The 24,715-nt window shown below is 39.3% G+C and overlaps 2 protein-coding genes and 1 long non-coding RNA gene across 3 annotated transcripts; 2 read left to right on the plus strand and 1 right to left on the minus strand.

The window, feature by feature from the left end:
• Positions 1-2,288: 2,288 nt before the first annotated feature.
• On the minus strand, positions 2,289-17,500 carry LOC134796406 (pyridoxine/pyridoxamine 5'-phosphate oxidase-like). The gene is made up of 5 exons (XM_063768605.1): positions 17,251-17,500; positions 12,203-12,359; positions 10,877-10,976; positions 9,131-9,387; positions 2,289-2,961 (listed from the first exon to the last, which is right to left on the minus strand). The coding sequence occupies exons 1-5, from the start codon at positions 17,267-17,269 to the stop codon at positions 2,796-2,798; spliced, it is 699 nt and encodes a 232-aa protein (XP_063624675.1). The 5' UTR covers positions 17,270-17,500; the 3' UTR covers positions 2,289-2,795.
• Positions 3,149-8,754, plus strand: LOC134796427 (uncharacterized). Its single transcript, XR_010144926.1, has 2 exons — positions 3,149-4,331; positions 7,607-8,754. It is a non-coding gene; the product is annotated as an uncharacterized LOC134796427 (long non-coding RNA).
• Positions 17,501-17,682: 182 nt separating the features above from the next.
• Positions 17,683-24,460, plus strand: LOC134796399 (signal recognition particle receptor subunit beta). The gene is made up of 6 exons (XM_063768597.1): positions 17,683-17,892; positions 18,668-18,834; positions 20,639-20,778; positions 21,503-21,634; positions 22,434-22,557; positions 23,383-24,460. The coding sequence occupies exons 1-6, from the start codon at positions 17,790-17,792 to the stop codon at positions 23,464-23,466; spliced, it is 750 nt and encodes a 249-aa protein (XP_063624667.1). The 5' UTR covers positions 17,683-17,789; the 3' UTR covers positions 23,467-24,460.
• Positions 24,461-24,715: the final 255 nt, after the last annotated feature.

The following is a 24,715-nucleotide window of genomic DNA, read 5'->3' on the forward strand; positions in this document are numbered from 1 at the left end:
GCTTAAAGTTCGTTTTTAGGGTTCCGTACCTCAAAAGGAAAAAACGGAACCCTTATAGGATCACTCGTGCGTCTGTCTGTCTGTCCGTCTGTCACAGCCTATTTTCTCGGAAACTACTGGACCAATTAAGTTGAAATTTGGTACACATATGTAAATTAGTGACCTAAAGATGGAAATGTTTTTTTTATAATTTTAAAATACATAGGTTCGAAGTTATTTAAGAAAACAGCCAAAAAATGACCATTCACCCCCTTTTATCTCCGAAACTACTGGGTCTAAAATATTGAAAAATACACAAAATAGTTCTTTACCTATAGATGACAGGAAAACCTAGTAGAAATGTGCAGTCAAGCGTGAGTCGGACTTATGTACGGAACCCTAGTTTTTGCATTAAGGTAACAGATTTTGACATGTCTTATTAAAAATTACCATTGAAAAATAAGTCATAGCAAATATGTTAGAATTATAAATCATATTAATCATATTAATGAGCAAGAGCACCCTAAACCGGCGAGCGTGTATGAGGAATGTTATGAATGTGAAGGAAGCGAAAGTGGTATGTCAGGATCGTAGCAAGTGGAAATCCGTGGTCTCTGCCTACCCCTCCGGGAAATAGGCGTGATTGTATGTATGTATGTATTAATCATATACTTTTTTATATTCTTTTGCTTTCATAAGTAATATAAACTAATTTTTGAAAGCGTTTTTCAATAATTATTAATAAAAAGACACGTCATGATTGTTTACCTTCTTTCTAATGCTAAAAAATAACGAACTATAATAACCGGGCCTTATTTGGTACAGAACCTTGATTTGATAGGTACATCGGATATTCTGGGCCCCTGAGTTTGTTACGTAAAGGACAAAATGGTGACATGTGGTTAGAGCTGATACTGTTAAACTAGTGGTTCTGTGCGCTAAGTATAAAAAATAAGCTTCAGCGAACTCATTAAGCCTAGAAAAAACCCTACACCCTACTGCCACTTAAGTCAGTCTTGAGTCTTTGAATCAATTTCCGTAGTAGTACTAGTACTACTAAGGTACTAGGAGGTAATAAGGCCTATAGTAGGTATAATAAGGCCTACCTGAAAAATAATGTTCTTACAACAGTGTAACCGTGTTAGTTATTTGAGTAACATATATGTAAAGTGATACAATTAAAAGCTAACAGCAAACCAGTACATAAATTATATCTTATGTACTTCTTATGAATTACACTCTTATAAAGGTTTCGGCTAATTACGCTTAATTACTTGAATAAAGGTAGATGAATTGCGTGCGGTCCAATAGGTAACCACAACTCACGGAGTCCAAAACAATAAGCTGATCAGCAAAGTCAAGTAAACAAAGCCAAGTCACAGTAGTAGAAAGATTATCGAGTTCCGTAAACGTAAGCCGGGTCAAAAAATTCAATCGCAACACAGTAAGTAATAAGTGAACGCCTCGTGGCAGTAACGCACGAAAAATAACATTGCAAATTGTCGGCAATGAGGCGCGCGCGGGTGCAAGCGTACGCATCTGTGTGCGTGCATTACACACACAAATACAGTCTCTCACGCCCCGTCAGAGCGACGGGTATATTCAGCTTGAAATCTCAAAATTGACTTTTAGCTCAGCTCCCGTTTCGTCTTAACAATTACACCTAAACCTTTCTCAATAATCAATCACTTTATTGATAGATGAAAACCGCATGAAAATCCGTTCAGTCGTTTTTGAGTTCATCGCGAACATACATACACACAGACAGACGCGGCGAGGGACTTTGTTTTATAAACTATTATAAAGTGTAGTGATTTAATCGTATTGCATGTTTTTTTACATGATTACATGATTTGATTATCCTTCACGCCTGAAAAAAATAGTGTCTAAATGAAAGGATAATGAGGGGCCAAATGATAGTCGAAAGAAAAATACAGTCAAATATATATTGTTTTTGCTCTATTTTGCCAGACAAGCCAGCCAGTCAGCTTCCCCTGATTCATATAGATACTAAAGGGGCCCACTGATTAACAGTCCGCTGGACGGTATCGGCCTGTCAGTTGTTCGGAACTGTCAAAATTCTGTTCTAACTGACAGGCCGATACCGTCCGGCCGACTGTTAATCAGTGGGCCCCTTAAGAGTGACGAGCTTACAAAGACATTCTGGAAGTAGTTTCTTTTATTTATTACAAGTCTTCGTTGGCAGTGAAATGGTTACCTCTATTATTAATACTGATATTCCCTACCGGACACAGATGGAAACATGTAGGTAGGTACATACATTCATTCATAAGAATCATTCTCATCTGTTCCCGCTTGACCCCCTTTATGTATAGCCGCGCTCACGTGGGGTGGAGACAAATGGGAATACTCCATTAATTTGGCTTGAAGAGAGGCTAGCCCCGGAAAATGGTCAATTTCATTTCATTTATTCACCATAAAGTAGGTTTTATGTGCATTATATGGTATGGTATGTCGTTACAAGCAATCAAATACATAGGTACTTAAAATAAGTAGAATACATTACAATAAATAAAACGATTGTGACCTCCAACAATGAACAGCTGCCAGACCCTCGGATCTAGTAATAATCATAACACAGCAAACTAACAAGACAGGTTTCATTGCTCTTGAAATCGTTGACCATTTTCCAGAATGAGGTCTAAAGGTGCTTCCACACCGCAGTTTACTTTTGTGGAGCAACTGTGGAGCAACACTGTGCAACAGTAGGTAAGTTAACTAATGTTATGTGGATGTTGGAATGTTGCGTGGTGTGGATGCACCTTAAGACGCCCATCAAGGTCCAAAATCTTTCATTAAGGCGAAAGCCTTTCATAAACCCAACCATCTTCGCCTTCATGAAGTAGTTTCCCATCCGGAGTTTCCCCGTCTTCTGGTCTTCTGAACCGTATCCTGTCAGAAAGACGGTTGGATTGAGCTTGCCAAAACTCTACAGCGCTCGGCCGTATTATGTATCCTCCCCTGGAACAAAAATTTGCTAAATATTACAACAATATTATTACTTTAATTTCGCTGATATGGCTAATTAAATAGTACCATATACCGTTTTCTGTCCCTCTCACCAAAGTGTCCGGCGAAAGGATAGATGTAACCCCTATTGTTGCGAACGCAACCTTTATTTGTATAATACAGTAACTAAACGCAGCCGTCGGGCTCGGCTAGTATTTGGAAGCTTTTTCTAAAGCACCAATAGGAGCGCTCCACATATTATGTATCGCGGCCAATTAGAGGCACCCAAATCTTAACCACTATTTTCGGACATTCAAATTATGCAAATCACTCTTTCATCAGCCTCCATACGATTACCACACCACTTTTACATTTAACCGTTTAGTCAAGGAACCCTTGTAAAACCAGTACCTATTGAAATTATAATAGTTTACTTCAAATCGAAGCTTTTTATTTGAGTCGTCGAGATCCTGACCTGCACGGCGGCTACATATGGTCCTTCGAAGCCTTCAAGACAAGGGAAGATTTGACCAACAACGGGTTCTTCGTGGAAGTGGACTTTGACCATACTTCGAAATCGTCTTCGTTGTCTTCAGTTTCTTCGGCTTAGGAAGAACACGCAACGGACGTCGAAAGCAAGGGGTCCCAGCGTCTACCGGCATAAGGGAGGCGTTCGTTGGACATCCACCACATCGAGGACTTCAGTTCCAGTACATCGCATCACCTGAATACGTAGGACTAGACAGAGTGAGTTCGTTCCAATTTCCTTCCATTTCCCTTCTATACCTATCTTTCTTGGAATTAAGAATAGCTCTATACGTATCAGGCACAAATAATTCATTTTCATACAAATCAATTGCTAAATACATTTAAAACCATAATTCATATCGATAAAATAGCTTAGCTTCATATAACTTCGCAGTTAAAATCTTATTACATATTAAAAAGCCGTCTCCATCGCTTATTATCAATCGCCTCAGTAACATAAAATTGCTAAATCATCACATTCCGCGCGCAGCTGCTTATCTACTCCGCTTCTTTTGTTCTCGTCAGTTGCATTTTAACTCGTTAGTGATCACACATATTAGGTAATTGCATTTTTAAATTTACGTCTTAATCAATATGGCTGACACGTTAAAGGAGTTAGTTAGGAAACGTGGCAGTTTGAAAGCTAAATTAACTTTGTTTAACACATACATTAATGTGGCTAAAACGTGTGAACAATTAAGTGAGTTACAAATAACGGAGTTGCAGTGTCGTTTAGATAAAATAGAATCGGTATACCCAGAGTTTGACGCTTTACAGATGGAGATTGAAGCGTTAACTGAGAAACCCGACGAAGCATATGCGGAGCGGGAGCAGTTTGAAAGCCAGTTCTTTGTGTTGGTTTCGACTGGTCGACTTCTTTTGACTCCTACGGTGCAGTCGAGCGGCGGTCGGCCCGGGCCCGGGTCCGCGGCTTCCACGTCGTGCGGCGCCGGCCGGCAGGACTTCGTTCGTCTGCCCAAGATTGATCTGCCTCACTTCGATGGGAACTATCAGCATTGGCTCGGCTTTAGAGATACGTATATTTCACTTATTCATAATAATCCCGCTATCAATGACATAAGCAAATTTCACTATCTTCGTGCATCTTTAAAAAGCAGTGCCGCCCTTGTGATTCAAAGTCTTGATTTTAGCAGTGATAACTATCATAAAGCGTGGCAGTTAGTTTCTGAGCGGTATGATAACCCGCGCCTTTTAATTAACAATCATATCCAGGCCCTGTTTAACCTTGAACCGATGCAACACGAATCGAGCTCTTTATTACGTAACATGGTGGACGTAACTAATAAAAATTTGCGTGCGCTTGGCACCTTAGGGGAGCCCACCGACCATTGGGACACCTTAGTTATCTATATAATGTCTAAGAAGTTAGATCTAGTAACTAAGCGTGAGTGGGAAGAGCACAGAAACCTTTTAACAGGCTCGCCGACGTTGCAGCAATATATTACATTTCTAAATAACAGGGCTGACTTACTCGAATCTCTTGGTAATAATAACGTCAATAATAGCGGTTACAAGACATCGAAACATAAATTGCATTCACATAACGAGCCACAAAAAACACATAATTATCTTACAGCTACAAAAAACAATGCTTATCGCAAACCTATTGTTTGCTGCCCTTATTGTAAACAAGATCATTTCTTATTTAATTGTGAATCTTTTCGTAAATTAGACATTGATAATAGGATAAAAAATGTAAACGGTTACTCAGTATGTAAGAATTGTCTTAGGCCGGGACACTTAGAAAAGCAATGTGTGTTATCTCATTGCAAATACTGCAAACTTAAACATAACACTCTTTTACATAAACATGTTGACAAAGAGTCTTCTAGCAGTGACGTTCCGGTGCCAGATGTTCATTTTAGCGGCAACATTCAAACTAAAGTGTTTAGCCCTACTAAGACTTCCGGACTACTGTCCACAGCGTTGGTGCACGTGAGTGACGCGAATGGAGTGCTTCGTGAGGCGCGTCTACTCCTGGACAACGGGTCTGCCACCAACTTCGTGACGCAGGATCTGTGCGGGCAGCTTGGGCTAGCGACACGCAGCGTGGGAGCCACGATCACAGGTATCAATGAGCAACTTTCACATTGTCCGGAGTCTTGTGACATTACAATTCATTCACTTCATAGTAACTATACGACGACCGTAAACTGCTACGTTGCCAACGTAATAAATACATCTATGCCGCCTTGTCGCATAGATCTTACCAACATACCTATTCCTGCCGACATCACATTGGCAGACCCATCATTTTATGAGCCTTCCGCTATCGATATTTTAGTCGGGGCGGAAATATTTTGGGACGTCTTAGGTACCGCGCGTATTAAGTTAGGTAAAAATAAACCTCAATTACGCGAATCATCTTTAGGTTGGCTCGTGTGTGGCTCCATACCTGCCTACAACAAAAACACAAACGAATCTTATTTTTGTTCGTTCATCACACATAATGATGACACTAATCTCACTCGTTTTTGGGAATTAGACTCGGTGTCTTCTACACATTGCATGTCTTATGAAGAGCAAGCGTGCGAAAAATGTTTTTTTAGAAAATACCATTCGCGATCAAGATGGCCGCTTCGTTGTGACATTACCTTTAAAAGAGTCACCGGAAGTACTTGGCGACTCATATCAAATGGCCAAGCGCCGTTTCTTGGTATTGGAGAAACGGCTCGCACGCGACGCTGCCTTCAAAACCTTATATTTTGATTTTATTCGCGAGTACATCGACTTAGGTCATATGAGCGAAAATCAATCATCATCATCATCATCTGCGCCATCAGAAAAAGCATTTTTCTTTCCACATCATGGAATTTTGCGCTCTAGCACAACTACACGTTTAAGAGTCGTCTATGACGGTTCGGCTTCCACGACTAGCGGCAAATCATTCAATGACATCCAAATGGTTGGCCCGACTGTTCAGGATGACCTTCTGTCAATCTTATTACGCTTCAGGCAACATAAGTATGTTGTCTCAAGTGACGTAGAAAAAATGTATCGAGCCATATTAGTACAGCCTTCTCAACGCTCGCTACAACAGATCATCTTTAGGTTCGATCCTTCTGATCCCTTAAAAACCTACAAATTGAACACCGTCACTTACGGGACTGCGTGCGCACCTTACCTTGCAACTAAATGTCTTGTTTCTCTTGCCGATGACTGCCAGGACGCCCGAGTTCTGAGAAATTCAAGAGAGTACACGCGAACAAGCATGGAACTATGTACCCTCAAAGCTGAACCCGGCAGATCTAGTGTCACGAGGAATGAAGGCTGATGACCTCAGCATGTCCACCTTATGGTGGACCGGTCCAGACTTTTTACATCACTCCGTCATTCAATTTCCTACAACGCCGAATACAAAAACAGATAACCTACCAGAAGTTTCACTTCATATAAACATACAAACAAACATAAACGAAAATAACAATCTTATAACTAAACTTATCACTAACAATTCAAAACTTACAAAACTAATACATATCGTAGCATATATTTACAGATTTATACATAATTGCAAAAATAAAAATAATAAACTTACATCAAATTTACCATACAAAGAAATAAAATCAAGTAAAACTAAACTTCTACAACTGGCACAGCAAGAATCATTTCCTGAAGAGTACAAACTCTTATCTTTGGGCAAGCCCTTGCAGCCGAAAAGTAGGCTACTTTCGTTAACGCCCTTCTTAGACGATCAGAAATTAATACGGGTCGGTGGTCGTCTTAATAATGCTTACTATAGTTACGACGTTAAGCACCCAATCTTATTGTGCAGCAGGCATCACCTTACCAAACTGCTCTTTGATATGCAACATATGGCATTATTGCACGCCCCGCCTCAGCTCTTACTAGCAAGCATTCGGCAAACATATTATCCGCTCGGCGGAAGAAACCTGGCGCGCCACTTAGTCCATAAATGCGTTCGCTGCATCAGGTTCAAGGCTAGGCCTCTTCAAATGTCTATGGGCCACTTACCTACCGATAGAACACAATTAGAATATCCCTTTTTACATACGGGAATGGATTTTGCCGGACAAGTGCTGATAGCTGATCGAAAGGGGTAGCAAAACAATTAAATCATATATTTTAGTTTTTGTCGGTCTTTCAGTCAAGGCTCTTCACTTGGAACTTGTCACAAGTCTAACGACAGAGTCGTTCCTTGCTGCTCTCCGCCGCTTCATGAGTCGTCGGGGAAAGCCTCAAACTCTGTATTGCGACAATGGGACTTCGTTTGTCGGGGCATCAAACGAGCTCAGTAATTTCTTAAAAAATAATCACGATAAGTTGCAGTCAGGTATGGCAGAAAATCTTATTAACTTTAAATTTAGCCCGGCTTACTCACCTCACTTCGGCGGACTTTGGGAAGCCGCAGTAAAATCAACAAAATATCACCTCAAACGCATTCTATCTCTTACACACTTAACGTATGAAGAATTAAATTGTTGCCTGATTCAGATAGAAGCTATTTTAAATTCTAGGCCCCTAACCCCCTTATCTTCTGATCCATCTGATCTGACCTACCTATCGCCCTCTCATTTCCTTATTGGACGTTCTCTTCTGTCAGTCCCACAAGAACCTCTGACTGAAGAAAACATCTCGCGGCTTGAACGGTTCCAGAGAGTTGAAAAACTCAAGCAGCATTTTTGGAGCCGCTTTTCTAATGAGTATGTTACTCTCCTCCAGCAGAAGACGAAGTGGCACACCTCAACGGACCAGCTGCAAGTTGGGACTATGGTCTTAGTCAAGGACCGCGCACTTCCTCCTCTCCTGTGGCTGCTGGGACGCGTCACGAAGCTGTACCCGGGCACGGACAACGTCACCAGAGTCGCCGACATACGCACGAAGAAAGGAGTCATCCGTAGGGCGTATAACAACTTGTGCCCCCTCCCTATTACTTAGTTAATTCTACAACTTCCATTTTTTTTATTGTCTTTTTTTTGTTGAGTCTCTCAACGCCCGGGAGTATGTTGCGAACGCAACCTTTATTTGTATAATACAGTAACTAAACGCAGCCGTCGGGCTCGGCTAGTATTTGGAAGCTTTTTCTAAAGCACCAATAGGAGCGCTCCACATATTATGTATCGCGGCCAATTAGAGGCACCCAAATCTTAACCACTATTTTCGGACATTCAAATTATGCAAATCACTCTTTCATCAGCCTCCATACGATTACCACACCACTTTTACATTTAACCGTTTAGTCAAGGAACCCTTGTAAAACCAGTACCTATTGAAATTATAATAGTTTACTTCAAATCGAAGCTTTTTATTTGAGTCGTCGAGATCCTGACCTGCACGGCGGCTACACCTATAGTTAGCAAACCATTCATAAATCCCATTGCCATAGAAGTGTACCAGTAGGAAGTTTAGTGTTTTCTGTACAAGAACTGTGTTTGTCTTAGTTTACCTACCAGTAACTCGGTTTCGACACTTCCTTCTCAACCAGGAACTTATCTCTCAACTCGCTCTGTCGCTCGCCTAATAAGGTTTTCCATTCAATCGGAATATTCTGCGAGCTAGCCTATACAGCTGCTTGAGCATTGATGCTCGACTCAACGGGACGATACCTGTATCCTTCTCTGGATTATTCCTTGGGTAACATGTTTAAGATCTGTTTGCCTAGTTTACCTACCAGTAACTCGGTTTCGACACCTCCTTCTCAGCCAGGATTTTATCTCTCAACTCGCTCTGTCGCTCGCCTAATAATTTCTTCGATTCAATCGGAATACTCTGCGAGCTAGCCCATACAGCCGCCTGAGCGTCAACTGGACGGCATTTGAATGCTACCGTGGATTCTTCTTCGGGTAACTTCTCTGCTTGACCTTCGATTCTGACGGATCGGTCGCAGGCAGCCCAGTAGAATGTGGCCGCTACGTTGGGGTTTTTATCCTGAAATGTAAGTAAATACATCGCACCACAAACGATAAAGAAACAAAAACCGGTGTAGGTACAATATAAGTAAAGGTAGCAATATGCAGGCTTAACGCTAAATGCGATCTCTTCCGGAAAACCAGGGTAGAACTAGCAGCAGATAAAGAACAAAGGTTTCGAAAGAGTAGACGAATAAGCCTCATCATTTTTAGTCTAAAAACGATGGTTAGATATCGTGCGATATGATAGCCTATTCCTCAAAAAAGCTAATATGGCCAACCATTCTAGACAGGTCATTCCGTTGCCGGGCGTCAGACCGTTAACATCTCCTGAGGATGCCTCGTAGAGAGGCGAAACACGTGTCGTGTATTGTTCTTCTGGTGGTGGTTTGTTATATTTATTTTTGCGGGGGGAGGGTGGCAACATTAATTGCATGTAAAAAATACGCAAGTAAGTAAAACGAGTTAGCACTGATTGACGAGTGTATGAGTGTATAGATCTTTTCCCCAAGATCGTTAATTCCGCGTAGCAAATTTTCCATTCGCATTTTTTCTACCCATACCCTTTTTTGTCATTCGCTTATATCTCTACAGTTTTATTTCTTAGGTAAAATTTTTCTCATAATTAATACTTTCCAAGTCGTTTTATTCGCATTCTTTTATTTCTTAGGCGATAATATTACCATGGTCCCACCGCACTGTTTCTTTTCAAAAAACATTTAGTTCACAACTTTGCTAGACGGAGCCCCGCGAACTGGGCGGTTTGCCCTTCGGGCATCTGAAGCTACCTAACGAACCTAACCTATTAATTTAGTGTGACGTCCATGAAAACATTACGCTTTGGGGAAAAAAGTGTAGGTAGGTTAGGTTCGTTAGGTAGCTTCAGATGCCCGAAGGGCAAACCGCCCAGAAATAGAGCTAAGTTGTAAGCTAAATGTTTTTTGAAAAGAAACAGTGCGGTGGGACCATGGTAATATTATCGCCTAAGAAATAAAAATAATGCGAATAAAACGACTTAGAAAGTATTAATTATGAGAAAAATTTAACCTAAGAAATAAAACTGTAGAGATATTAGCGAATGACAAAAAAGGGTATGGGTAGAAATTCGGTTGGGAAAAAATGCGAATGGAAAATTTGCTACGCGGAATTAACGATTTTGGAGAAAAGATCTATACGTGTAGATTTGTTAGACAATTTTCACAAAAGCATATTTTTTCGAGTAGCGAATTTTCGCATCGTCTCTTTTCATCATCTCTTTCTCGCTGTCACTTATAGCTGCGTCTTTAACGGACGTATGGCGAACTTGCCACTCGACCGAACCAACCTTGGTGCGGTGCGGCACACATATCGATAGTGTTTAAGGTGGTCGCTGTAGGTGCGTTAAGGACGCATCTATAAGTTAGAGCGAGAAAGAGATATTTTGAACGCACCTAGGTCGCGGTGCGGTACGGTAGTCTGTTATTACGGCTTTAAAGGACAAAATTAATTACTGGACTAATAAAGCATACCATTTCTTTAGACTTCCTGCTGCTGTAGTCAGTAAAGAACTTGAAACCATCTTTACTGAAGCTAGTGCATATGACATATCTAGCAGATGGAAATCCTTCCCTGCGAAAAAAAGAAACAAATTAAATTAAATCAGGAACCTTTTGCTAGAGTCCCTTAAAAACACTATATTATTAATAATAATTTATTATCTACTATAAATTTTTGTAGGAATGCTAATTTTTGTAGGATAAAAAATATATTACATAGATGTAAAATAGGGTGGTTCACGTTTGTATGGGAAAAATTCAAACTCTAGTTAGAAGAAGCGGCACCCCCTCATTTTGTTACACTTGTTATGTTGACAAAATACGCCAAGTTTTGTAATCTTATCTCAACTACAAGGGGGTGCTACAACACTTTGAAATTTTTCAAAGTTGTATGAAATCCAAAAAGAAAAAGTATTTATTATTCAGAATTTTATTTAAGTATCTGGTTTCACACTATTTGCACATGTGATTTATAAGTTTTTAAGTAGAAAAACATTTTTATTTCTATTTTTTATAATTTTTCAAAAGTAAGATTTTTTTTTTTTTTTTAGATTTTTATGTAAGTAGTGGTTTTCTAATTATTTGAAAGTGTGATTTAAAAGTTATTAAGTAAAAACATATTTTTATTTCTAGTTTTTATGATTTTTTTAGGTGAAATTCAAAAAATCTTACTTTTGAAAAATTATAAAAAATAGAAATAAAAATGTTTTTCTACTTAAAAACTTATAAATCACATGTGCAAATAGTGTGAAAACAGATACTTAAATAAAATTCTGAATAATAAATACTTTTTTTTTTGGTATTCATACAACTTTGAAAATTTTCAAAGTGGTTGAGCACCCCCTTGTAGTTGAGATAAAATTACGAAACTTGGTGTATTTTATCAGCATAATAAGTGTAACAAAATAAGGGGGTGCCCCGTAGGAAAATAAAAAAAAATGTTTTTTGAACCACCCTAATGTAAAAGACATGAGCATTTTTTCTTGAATCTCTCTTTTTATTGAAAAATACTTTAGAAAAATAAGTCACGGCAAATATGTAACAATTATGAATCATATACGATTATTTCATACATTCTTTTGCTTTCAAAAGTAAATAGTTACTGATTTTATAAAAGCGTTTTTCATTTAAAAGACACATCAAGATCGCATAGTCTTTTTCTAATGGAAAAAAAAACAACTATAGGGTGTGTCTATTGTTGTCCAGTTCCAGTACCCATAGTACAAGCTTGGTTCAGTTTGGGACTAAGTGGGTCTGAGTAAAAATGTCCATAAATATTTATTCAAATGTTATACTAACTGTGAGGCTGTGGCAAGGCACATGGCACCGGGGATAAGAACATCTTTAGCGGCACACACTTCATCGTACCAAGCCTTGAATTGCCCGATCGGCTCTTTGGATACTAAGTCCTTTTCGAGGAAAGCTTCATCCTTACTCCTACATTGTTTCCGTAGACCTAAACAAAAGTATTTTATATTTCATTAAAAGATAAGAAATGCTACCGCATTGTCATCAAAAATCTTCACCATACCACTCCACACTCTGCTATCATTGAAGCAGTAGAAAACACTGGCAATAAAGTCAGCGGCGAGATAATAAATTGTTACCGTGGCCCGGAAAAAACACCTACCACAACCTTCTTCGTAAACGTCGTACCTAGCGATCTTAACAAAGAACTTAAAAACATTAACTACATATATCATCAACGTATAAAAATTGAGGAGGCACGAAAATCCAACACAATAGTGCAATGCCACAGATGTCAACAATATGGGCATACTAAAAACAATTGTATGAGACCATACCGGTGCGTGAAATGCGCAGAAGGCCACAAATCATCCGAGTGCAAAAAAGACAGAAAAACACCTGCCAAATGCGCCTTATGCTCCTGCGACCATCCAGGCAACTATAAGGGTTGTGAAATCTATAAACAAATTGCTGCTCGTAGAAACAAATATACTGCCAATAGAAACGCTGTACCCTCCCATCCAATTGTTATTCCAACTGCACCAGTTTACCAACATGCCTCTTCTCAGTCCGTCTCTGGCGAACACAGCACCGACGAGATCAGCGATCAAAGGACATATACAAAAATAAGTACCGGAATGCCTTATATTCAGAGCACCCTAGCCAATCAACAAATTAATACTGGACTTGAAAATCTCCTAATGAAACAATCTGAAAAGATGGACTTACTAATTCAACAAATAGGGTCCCTAGTGGGCCTTTTAACAACACTCGTCACGAAATTAGCAAAATGACCTCCTTGCGCATTGCTGCATGGAACATCAACGGTCTAGCGCCGAACATTCAAGAACTTGAACTATTTTTAAAATTGAATCAAGTGGACGTCTGCCTAATATCAGAAGCTCACACAACCTCTAGAAGTCGGATATGTATATCTAACTGTTGCGTATACTCGACGCCGCATCCAGACGGTGGGGCTCATGCTGGCTGCGCTATCGTAATAAGAAACTGCATCAAACACTGCCTTCTGGACTCCTACGTAAGCGACCACTTGCAAGCTACTACTATACGGATAGAAGATCGATCTGGACCCCTGAATATCTCAGCAATTTATTGCCCGCCTCGTCACTCCATAAAAGAGCCTATGTTCACGGACTTTTTCAAAACCTTGGGTAACCGTTTCGTTGCCGGAGGCGACTGGAATGCAAAGCACACCTTTTGGGGTTCCAGACTGACTGTCACAAGAGGGCGCGAACTAAAAAAGAGTGTCGACATGAATCATCTTGTACCACTATCCTCTGGAAAACCTACGTACTGGCCTTCAGACAGCCGAAAAACTCCGGACCTGCTGGACTTCTTCATAACGAAGAACATATGCCAGCAGTATGTTCAAATTACGTCCAGTCTCGATGGCTCATCAGACCATACTCCAGTAATCCTTACGCTAAGCGCGACGATTTTATCCCACGCTGGCAATCATGAATGTCTCTACAATCGCAAAACTGACTGGAACTACTTCCGAGAATATCTCAACAACAATATTAATTTAAAAATTCGCCTTAAAGATCACGAAGACGTGGAAAAGGCATGCCTATACATTACAAACCTAATTCAAGTGGCTGCGTGGCGCAGTACTCCTGAGCTGACAAAACCAACTAGCCATGTTTCAATTCCGATTCATATTCGTGAGAAATTACGAGAAAAACGTCGACTTCGCCGAGTCTGGCAAACCTCGCGCCTCAAGGAGGACAAGACCCGTCTTAACCGAGCGATCAAGGAACTTAAAGAACTACTCTCTGACTGTACCAATGAAACTATCAAACGACGATTGGAAAATATGTCGCCTTCAGCTTGCGGTGAACACTCCCTCTGGAAAGCAACACGAGACCTGCAGCAACCTCAACAATGTATTCCGCCTCTCAGGACTGCCAACACCTGGGCACGAACCGACTCAGAAAAAGCTGAACTATTTGGCAACCACCAAGCTGAAGTCTTTAAACCCAATGATGCAACCACTCCAGAAGACGCTGAAATAGACCTGATAATCAATCAAGACCTGCAGTTATGCCTACCCCTGCGACCAACATCTCCTGGGGAACTATCGAAAGAAATTGCGACTATGGATCCTAAAAAAGCTCCAGGCTTCGATTTAATAACCCCTAAAATACTTAAAGAGCTGCCCAGGAAATGTATTGTATTTCTCGCAATCCTCATCAATGCCACATTTAGAGTTTGCCACTTTCCTGCTCTATGGAAGGTATCCCAAATTGTTATGATACACAAGTTTGGTAAACCGGCCACCGAAGCGTCGTCCTATCGCCCCATAAGCGTGACTCCGGTCCTATCAAAACTCTGGGAGAGGATCATTTTAACCCGTTTAAAATATCACCTAGACGAACAACAGACCATACCTAACCACCAATTTGGATTCCGCAAGCAGCACTCAACTGTTGAACAAGTTCACCGAGTATACTATTCAATACGACAATGTTTTGAACGCAAGGAATACTGTTCGGCAGCATTTCTCGATGTACAACAGGCTTTTGACCGGGTCTGGCACAAAGGACTCCTTTATAAAATCAAGAAACTATTACCACACAGTTTTTATCCAATAATGGCATCGTATCTCCATGAAAGGATGTTCCAGGTGAAACAAGGTGAAGCTAGATCTTCTCTACATTTCTGCCGTGCAGGAGTACCTCAAGGATCCGTTCTTGGCCCGATACTATATAATATATTTACTTGTGACTTACCCCAGTCTAACAACATTCATGTGGCCACCTTTGCTGATGATGCTGCATTTCTCGCGTGCCACAACGATCCTAATGTAGCAAGTAGAATTCTGCAAGCGCAGCTTGACAAAACCTACGAATGGTTAAATAAATGGCGTATCAGGGCTAGTGCTCCTAAATCGCATCACATGACTTTTACACTAAGGCATGAAACTTGCCCGCCAGTCAAACTAGGAGATTCTGAATTGCCGCAACCATCCTGCGTCAAATACCTTGGGTTTTACTTGGATCGAAGGATGACCTGGAAGGAACATATAAAACACAAACGAGGAGAAGTAAACAACAGATTCAGAAACCTACTATGGCTCCTTGGTAGACAATCCGCACTATCTCTGAGCAACAAATTAAGAGTATATTGCTCAATCATCAAACCAATCTGGACATATGGGATCCAGATATGGTCTTCTGCTAGCAAATCAAACATCCTCTGCCTTCAAAGAGCCCAAAATAATATTTTAAGGGTTTTGTGTGCTGCGCCTTGGTTCACTCGTAACAGTGAAATCCACGAATACCTAGAAATGCCGACTGTCCTTGAAGAGGCAAAACGCTATAATGATATCTACAAGGATCGCCTGATCATGCATCCAAATCCACTGACCATCCCATTACTTAAACCGGACTATGTCAGGCGACTTAAAAGAGCTGATGTGCTGGATATTTAATGGAGGGTAGGGCAATGGCCCTATCATTCTGGAAACGTCATACATATTTCCCTGATCCAATCTGATTATAGTCTTGCGACTGATTGCAGATATTATATAAAAAAAAAAAAAAAAAAAAAAAAAAAAAAAAAAAAAATATTTCATTAATAGACAATAAGCTTCCACATAAACTGGTAATGGTGCTCAGTGGAACACCACCCTAAATAGTAACTTAAAAAAAAAAACCATCTGATTATGGCTAGAACAGCCGATTGCAGATTTAAGTTAAGAAAAAAAAAACATTATTGGTCTCCTGCCAAACCTGTCCAATTTCTTGGTCCAATGTAATTGCGTCTCACTCTCTCATAAGCAAAACGTGAGACGCAAATACACATTGTACCAAGAAATTGACAGGTGTCCAGCCAACCTGTCTCTTTAGTGAAGGCTTACCATTAGATTGGAAGACTGCAGGTTAATTATAGTTGTTACTTTTCCTACCAATGACTTGGTAAAGGTACATATTTAAAAATCCCAATAGAAAAAATACAAAAATACAAATAGGTATACATTTAAACTGGGAATCAATATCAAATGGAGATGAGTCTCACATGGATGGAATTTAGGAATGTTACTTACAGTCTGACAATAAAGAGTAGAAATTAAAAACCGGGCAAGTGCGAGTCGGACTCGCGCACGAAGGGTTCCGTACCATAATGCAAAAAAAAAAACGAAAAAAAAAAAAGCAAAAAAAAACGGTCACCCATCCAAGTACTGACCACTCCCGACGTTGCTTAACTTTGGTCAAAAATCACGTTTGTTGTATGGGAGCCCCATTTAAATCTTTATTTTATTCTGTTTTTAGTATTTGTTGTTATAGCGGCAACAGAAATACATCATCTGTGAAAATTTCAACTGTCTAGCTATCACGGTTCGTGAGATACAGCCTGTTGACAGACAGACGGACGGACGGACGGACGGACAGACGGAAGGACGGACGGACGGACGGAAGGACGGACGGACGGATGGACAGCGAAGTCTTAGTAATAGGGTCCCGTTTTACCCTTTGGGTACGGAACCCTAAAAAGTGGCAATACTGTAGTGTCATCCCGTTTTCTTATATATATATTGATTTGAAAGGGACAACACTACAGTATTGCCACTTTTTAATTTCTACTCTTTTTGTCAGACTATATTTCTTGAAGTGAGTTCTTAGGTGTTGGTAATACCTACTAAAAGTAGAGTCCTACTTGAGTCGCTTAACATCAAACTCAGGTAAATCCATCTGTCAGATTATGCGATTTTGGTATTAAGAAAAGGTAATAGTGTTGTAATAGGATAGATATTTGCTGAGGCTTGAATGGATTTATCCGAGTTTGAAATTAAGCAACACACTTGAAGTAAAGCAATGAAGACTGCACAAAGTTTTAAGTATAAGTGTGTTGTTTACCTGATATGTCAACTTCCATTTTACTCTGATACCGGTATTGAATCACTCGATCGTGATAGAAATCGTCTTTTAAGTTTCATGTGAAATTTAGAAGTGTGCACATTCCATGAATTTGAAGATAACTTTTATAAAGTTATCGTCAAAAGGTTAACAAGGTGTACCTATGCTAACTAAAATGGTTTCTGGTTTGGGAATCTTACATAATAATAGAATAAAAGTTCAATTTATAAGTTTACACCAAGTCCAAGTGTACACAAAATAAAAGTGACAAATCTGTCAATGTCAATTTTCATGCTTTGGTATTTTTTAACCTGTTTAAGATACTGCTAGAAACGTTGATTCTTGTGAGAAACTGTGAGAAAGTTACGCATGGCAACACAGTACAGGGCAACGGGCAACCGGCAGCGGCGGCAGCTGTCAAGTGTCAATCGTTCTAAATTACCACGAATGCCGATACGTGTTGTTGCGACGTATTAATAAAGTTTCTCTGAAAGTTGTGTTAATTTTGGAATAAGCAATCTAATATAACCGAATCAACAATGGAGTCAGAAGTAGTGAAGGAAAAAATACACACAGAACCAATGCTGAACGACCCAAAATACATAACCTTACTTAGCTTGATTGTGCTTATTTTTACACTTGGTAAGTAGACTATTTACAGTTAATTGACCTCTATAAAATTGCAGAACAATTTTTTCACAATTTCTGCTATTTCCAACTTGTTGGATTTAGCTGTTTATTGTCATTGATGACCGCTATGGATGTTTTATGGTTTTCCTCAATGATTATTGTTTATTCTGACCAAGAAAATAGGTATTTTAAGGAAGTAACTTAACCACGTGGGGCACGTGGTTTAAGTACTAGCTTACAGCCTAAAATGGATGCCCATGCTTTCAAAACTTAGCCTATAGGGAATTATATTTTATTTTAAGTATGATGATATGATACCTAGTTGGTGCTGTTAATGTTATTCTTCATACATATTTGTAAACAGATATGAATTATTATCTTGAAGTCAATGTTACCATAACATGAAGCTAAACAAGGTTATTAATAACATGAGATTAATGTGTTTTGGCCAAATTATAATTAATCAATTTATAATTAATTAATTAATTATATTATTATTATTTCGTTTTAGGCAGGCAGCTGATGCTGGTGCGTCTAAATCAATAGTTCACTTATCACGATTTCACTGTTTAGATAGTTTATCCAGTCTATTTTTAAATTGATTCACACTTGTAGAGTTCACAACTTGCGAGGGTAAATGCTTGGAACAAATTACCAAGCATTTACTATTGGGTTTGCAATGAAGTTTTTCGCGATATTTGTTTTATGCTTTGTGGTATATAACAAAGAAACTGCGCAATATACAGATAGATTAGGTAGTAAATTATACATTTTAAATATATTTCAGTATTCTGGTGGTTATTCTCCCGCCGCCGCCACCAGAGGCGCTCAGTGCTGCTCACAGGGCTCTCGGACTCCGGCAAGACCCTGCTTTTTGTCCGACTGGCCTACTCGCAGTACCGTCAGACCTTTACATCTATGAAGGAGAACGTGGAAGACTATGCTGTTGGTAATGTAAGTATAGATTAATTAAATACCTTATAGACCACAAGCCAGGAAGTTTTCCTTGACCAAAAGCATCCCATGGGAAAGCTCGTAAAGTGGTTAGTTAGTGCTTAGTTGTGTAATGAACCCTGGTGAGCATCAGCTGCCGCTCCGTTACAGGTTTGAGAAACTGCAGCCATCCAAACACTTAAAAAAAACGGGCCACGTGCGAGTCGGACTCGCGTACGAGTAATTCCGTACCATTACGCAAAAAACGGCAATAAAATCACGTTTGTTGTATGGGAGCCCCACTAAAATATTTATTTTATTCTGTTTGCCATATTTGTTGTTATGGCGGCAACAGAAATACATCATCTGTGAAAATTTCAACTGCCTAGCTGTCACGGTTCATGAGATACAGCCTGGTGACAGACAGACAGACGGGCAGCGGAGTCTTAGTAATAGGGTCCCGGTTTTACCCTTTGGGTACGGAACCCTAAAAATGTAATCATCGCCTCCCAATAAAAATTTTGTTAGATGATAACCCGCGATGCGAAGAATAATTAAGATTATTTATTTGAATTACAGTTTTGAATGATTCACACTTAGTTTCACTAGACTTATATCGACCGGGATATGAACCATGATTACCTTTTGTTCTTTTAGTTTAGATTATTTATTTGATTATTAGGGCGAGCGAAGCGACCCCTATCACTATTCGACAAACTATGCATTCTTGAGGTACATTTTACGGAAAAACTATCGCACTGTTAGGTTTGAAATTTAACATAGTAATTTAAATTCATGTCTAGATGTGTTATCCAACATAAAAATATAATTATATAAACCTAAAAAAATAAAATAACGGAATAACACTTTGTATTACTACTAGCGCCATCTGTTAGAAAAATTATGAATTAAAATTCGTGCTAATGTACTATGTGCTAACAATGATGAATACAAAAGTGGGTTCAAATTTTGGATTCTGACCCATCGCGCTTCGCACGGTTGGTTCCCAACGTAGCAATTAAGTTTCTGTGAATACTGAAACATTCAATGTTGCTGTATATCCACTGCGGAGGTCAATTTACTCGTATGTTCCGTTCTGTGACGCCGATGAACCGATCAGTCATGTTGCGTTAGCAAACTTAAGGGTACTTTCAGTTCGAGAAACAGTTTTAGTGTTACTATTCCCTGGAACTGCCACAATTATAAATAAAGATAAGCATATTATGTATTAGCTGAACCCTGGCTGTACCTAGTGGAACTCAGGTTGCAACATAGGCATACGCTATTTTGGTCATGTCACTCGTCTTGATGAGCACTTAAGAGAGCAAATGATACGTAAGTTTATGTGCGGAGCAGCATGATTACCGCCAGTAGTAGTAGTAGTAGTATGGACGCATAAATAAATTCAAGGACATTGGCTCGCTGCCCCGACATTATGTAGGAAACCCAGTTGGCTTCCTTACAAAAACTACTGGGCGACCGTGTAGGATGTAATAAGCGCTTATGAAGTTGTATATTACGTGTGGATGATATTGGCAATTTGATTTTGTCGTCTGGACACGTTTTTAATGGACAAAGTAAAAGCTGTAACAGACAGGCGTACCGGACAGCGACCGGGGTCCGGTTAGTATTTAGTATATTTCTTTCTTGCTCTCATTTATAGCTGCGTCCTTAACGGATTTATTTCGTACCCACTCGATCGAACATGGAACAAGCCTCGGACTGGATCAAAGTCGCGGTCCGGTACGTTTAGGTAGAATAACTCCGCGAGCCCTTACAAAGCTCTGCTTTTTGCTATTAAATTTCATTTTTTATATTTTTTCAGAAAACCTTAAAGCTAGTCGACTTGCCTGGGCAAGAGAGGCTGCGGAACAAGTTCTTCGACCAGTACAAGAGCAGCGCCAAAGGCATTGTCTATGTCATAGACTCGGAGACAGTGCAGAAGGAAATCAGAGATGTTGCCGAGTGAGTGTATCTTCAAAACATATTTTATGATTAATTCATCATAATAACATTCTAATCATGGAAAAAGGAATGTTATGAACTAACAAATTTGACAGCTAAAGCAGATGGCGCGGATGGTTGTGTGACACGTGATTTTCAAATGCGGTTGTCAACTTATTAGGAGTAATATGAAAGATGCTGTTTCATAGAGAATCACTGTTTTTTCAAGCCAGGCAATATGTGGCATCATAGGCAACGTTGAGCAAGTGAACGTTGTCCATACTATAGACTATATATTTTATTATTTATTAGTGCATACAAACTTAATACCTAGAAACAAAATAAATAATATATATATATTTATATAATATTATAAATGCGAAAGTGTGTCTGTCTTTCTGTTACCTTTTCATGCTTAAACCGCAGAACGGATTTAGTTTACATAGAGATATTTTGACACCTGGTGAAGGACATAGGATAGTTTGTATGTCGGAAGTCATTCCTTAAGAGGGTGAAAACAGGGGGTGGAAATGAGAAAATTAATGTATTGCCTGTTAATGGGTGTAAGCAATTAAGCATATTATGCTCAAAATTATTGCCATTAGATTTTATCCAAGCGAACTACTCTAGCTGCTGGAACTAACTCCAGACGAAGTCGCGGGCAACAGCCAGCTTCTTTATATTTTGTCTAATGTGTATTCTTTATAGAGTCAGTTCTAAAACATGCTTTATTATTTCTCTTCAGGTATTTGTACACCATCCTCTCCGACCCCACAGTGCAGAGCAACTCGCCTCCAGTGCTCATTCTGTGCAATAAGCAGGACTTGCCTCTGGCCAAAGGCAGTCAGGTTATAAAGGGCTTGTTGGAGAAGGAACTGTGAGTATTATTTCATGTAATTTAAGCAAGATTTTTAGGCAATTTTAGAGAAAAGTAAGTACTTAACTGGCCTTAAAATTTATAGTTTATGATGGTTAATTATTTTGTAAGTGCACAGTTTATGCTAGTCTGTGCTAGTTTATATAATGAGGTGGTCGGATGACATTAAGAAGCATGCGGGAGTAAACTGGATTAGGACGGCACAGGATAGAGAGACGTGGAGAGAGCTGGAGGAGGCCTATGCCAAGAAGGCAGACTAAAATATTAAAAACAATGACATTAAAATATATTTATTAAAAATTTATTGAAAGTAATATAATGATAAATGAAATGTGAATTTATTTAAATGCAATATTGGTTAATAAAGGCTATTCTTATCTTATCTTATCTTAATTATTTTGTAAGTGCACAGTTTATGCACAGTGTAGTTTTTCCTCAGTCACCCGTTGACCACGAACGCTGTAAAGGGTTCGAAACGTCGGGGCGTAGTATGAATTCAATATACGTGATATAATCCGTTTCAATAGTTTTATTTCATGAGTAACTATCGCGGTAACCGAAGACAATAATAAAGTTGTTAGTTTTTCGAAAAAAGCTAATGGTACCTACACTTTTTTTCTGTAAACCCCCTTTTCTCAACAGGTCCTTAAATAAAATGAAATTGAAAGTTGAATTTAACATGAGAGTGTATCCTAGATTACATGGGAGCGGCTTTTCCATGGCGGGTTCGTGACTCTTAAGTGTTGATTCAGGCCTATCCGTGTAGCATTGTCCCCTAATATGTATTTATTGTCCACAGCAACCTAGTCCGGGTGACCAAATCCAACCAGCTGCAGTCCGTAGACCCGTCCGCGCCGAACAGCGCCTACCTCGGCAAGCCGGGGAAACCGTTCGAGTTCTCACAACTTAGCAGCAAAGTCGAAGTACACAGTACACACACTTACTTACTAATTTACTTACCTGGCCCTGTTGATGCATGCTATGTGTACCTTATATTCTTTATCTGAAAGTTCCATTTTCAAGATCATTTTTTTAGATACATTTAGCTTAGGGAGCCATGCTACCCGGCTTACTCGGCTGGTCATGACTACTGAATGCCGGATTATTTATGGGCCAAGATAACCATGGTGTGAGAGAACAACGAGTTGCCCAGGAAACAGACTTCATCTGTAATTTCGGGATGAGAGACCGGCCAGAATTAGAACAAAACCGGGACTAGTGTTGGCCGAAACGTTAACGCAATTGACCATTAAACAAAATTACAAATTGAACCGTAAACTGTAACCGTCCGATATCGTTTTACGGTTCAATTTGTAATGGTTAAAGGTCTGCCCACTACACCGTATCATACCATCACCGTAGTAGGAACGTGTCAGGCAAAAAAATATTCTTTGTATTAAAGAGACTGTGCCCACTAGCCCGTTCCGTCATCGACCATACCCGTCGCGTGCCATGCACGGACCGTCAAAATTATCGGCGAGGATATTTTGCCGGTGCCGAAACGCTCCGTGCACGCAACCTTGCCAGTCTGTCATTTACGATATAATCTGAGTGCAATTCGTTCGACCTATTCTAATACCTAAAACATTTTAGTACAAAATTGGCACAAAATCTGGACGATACTGCAGTAGATTGCCCAATTGAATCGTTTTAGTATTTGGGATATGAAAATACTGCTTAAGTTAGACATTCATAATTATTTCTTTATTCATCTGACTGTTTTGTTTGATTTAGCAATATATTTGCAGGTGGTGGAGGGCTCAGCCAACGCGGACGACGACGATGCGCCGACGCAGATGATCGCGCTGCAAGAATGGATCTCCAAACTTTAGGATACACCTATTTTTATACGGACTGTGTAATAAACAGACATCGTAAATTTTATAGCATTTTCAGTGCAGCGGAGTGGTGTTAACGGAATTGGTATAAACAATTTCAACCCTAATGATTAATTAGCGTTAATTACGTTAATATTAACCTTAATTTACCATTTCAGTTGGAATTATCTATACCAATACCGTTAACACCACTCCGCTGCACCGAAAATGCTATAAAATTTACTAATTAATGATAATATCCTGAGCAACACCGCGTAACGATCTCTAAAAATATTGTAGGTAAAAAACTTAAGTGAAGCCCCTCTTGCATTCATTGAAACGACCGATCTGGCCTAGTGGGTAGTGACCCTGCCTGTGAAGCCGATGGTCCTGGGTTTCGAATCCCGGTAAGGGCATTTATTTGTGTGATGAACACAATATTTGTTCCTGAGTCATGGGTGATTAGTACAAAAAATATCATTCAGCTTCATTAGCATTTTAATGTCTATTAATTTTCGCATTTTATATTTAAGCCTCATGAAAAATAAACTAAACGGAAAAAAATAATCAAACTTCTTAGCATTAGTTTGCCAACCTTACGTGAAATTACATGTTTTAATATGAAATACTTACTCACACTTAAACTGCAAGAGGGAATGAGGTAAAAGTTTTTTATCTATAACGATATTATTTTATGTATATTGCTCGGGATGGCATACAGTTATGATTTTGTTATTTGAATGTAGAGGGCAGCACAGGAGCCCTTGTCTAAGTGTCAAAGTCAGGTTTAAGTCTCAGATTTAGGCCACTAGATGGCGAACTCGAACGGCGCGGTCCCTATATTAAAAGCGCTAAGACAACAATGAATGGTTACCAAAAGTATTTTTGTACTTAGATGGTTTTATGTGAAATATTGTTGAGTACTGGTTGAATGTAATGTTGTCTGCTATTAATGCATTTATTCGGAACATATTGTCGAGCAAAATTTTAAATAAAGCTTGCTTAATTATTTTGGTATTTTAATTTATTGTTTTCCACTTGTTAGACCCATTTTAAGACTGTGTTGTGATTGCCTACCGTTACCTACATGTTATTTTTTCTAAAAATGTCGTGCACACGCCAACTTCATTGGCACAAGCTAACCAAAAAAACCATGGAAGTTTGGTGTACATATTACATACTACATATTTTTGTGCAACAGGTACAGTCGACGTCAAAGATATGTTTATACTTTTGCACCTTAGGGACTGTCCATAAATTACGT

This window comes from Cydia splendana, chromosome 13 (assembly GCF_910591565.1).
Source record: "Cydia splendana chromosome 13, ilCydSple1.2, whole genome shotgun sequence".
NCBI classification, from domain to species: Eukaryota; Metazoa; Arthropoda; class Insecta; order Lepidoptera; family Tortricidae; genus Cydia; species Cydia splendana.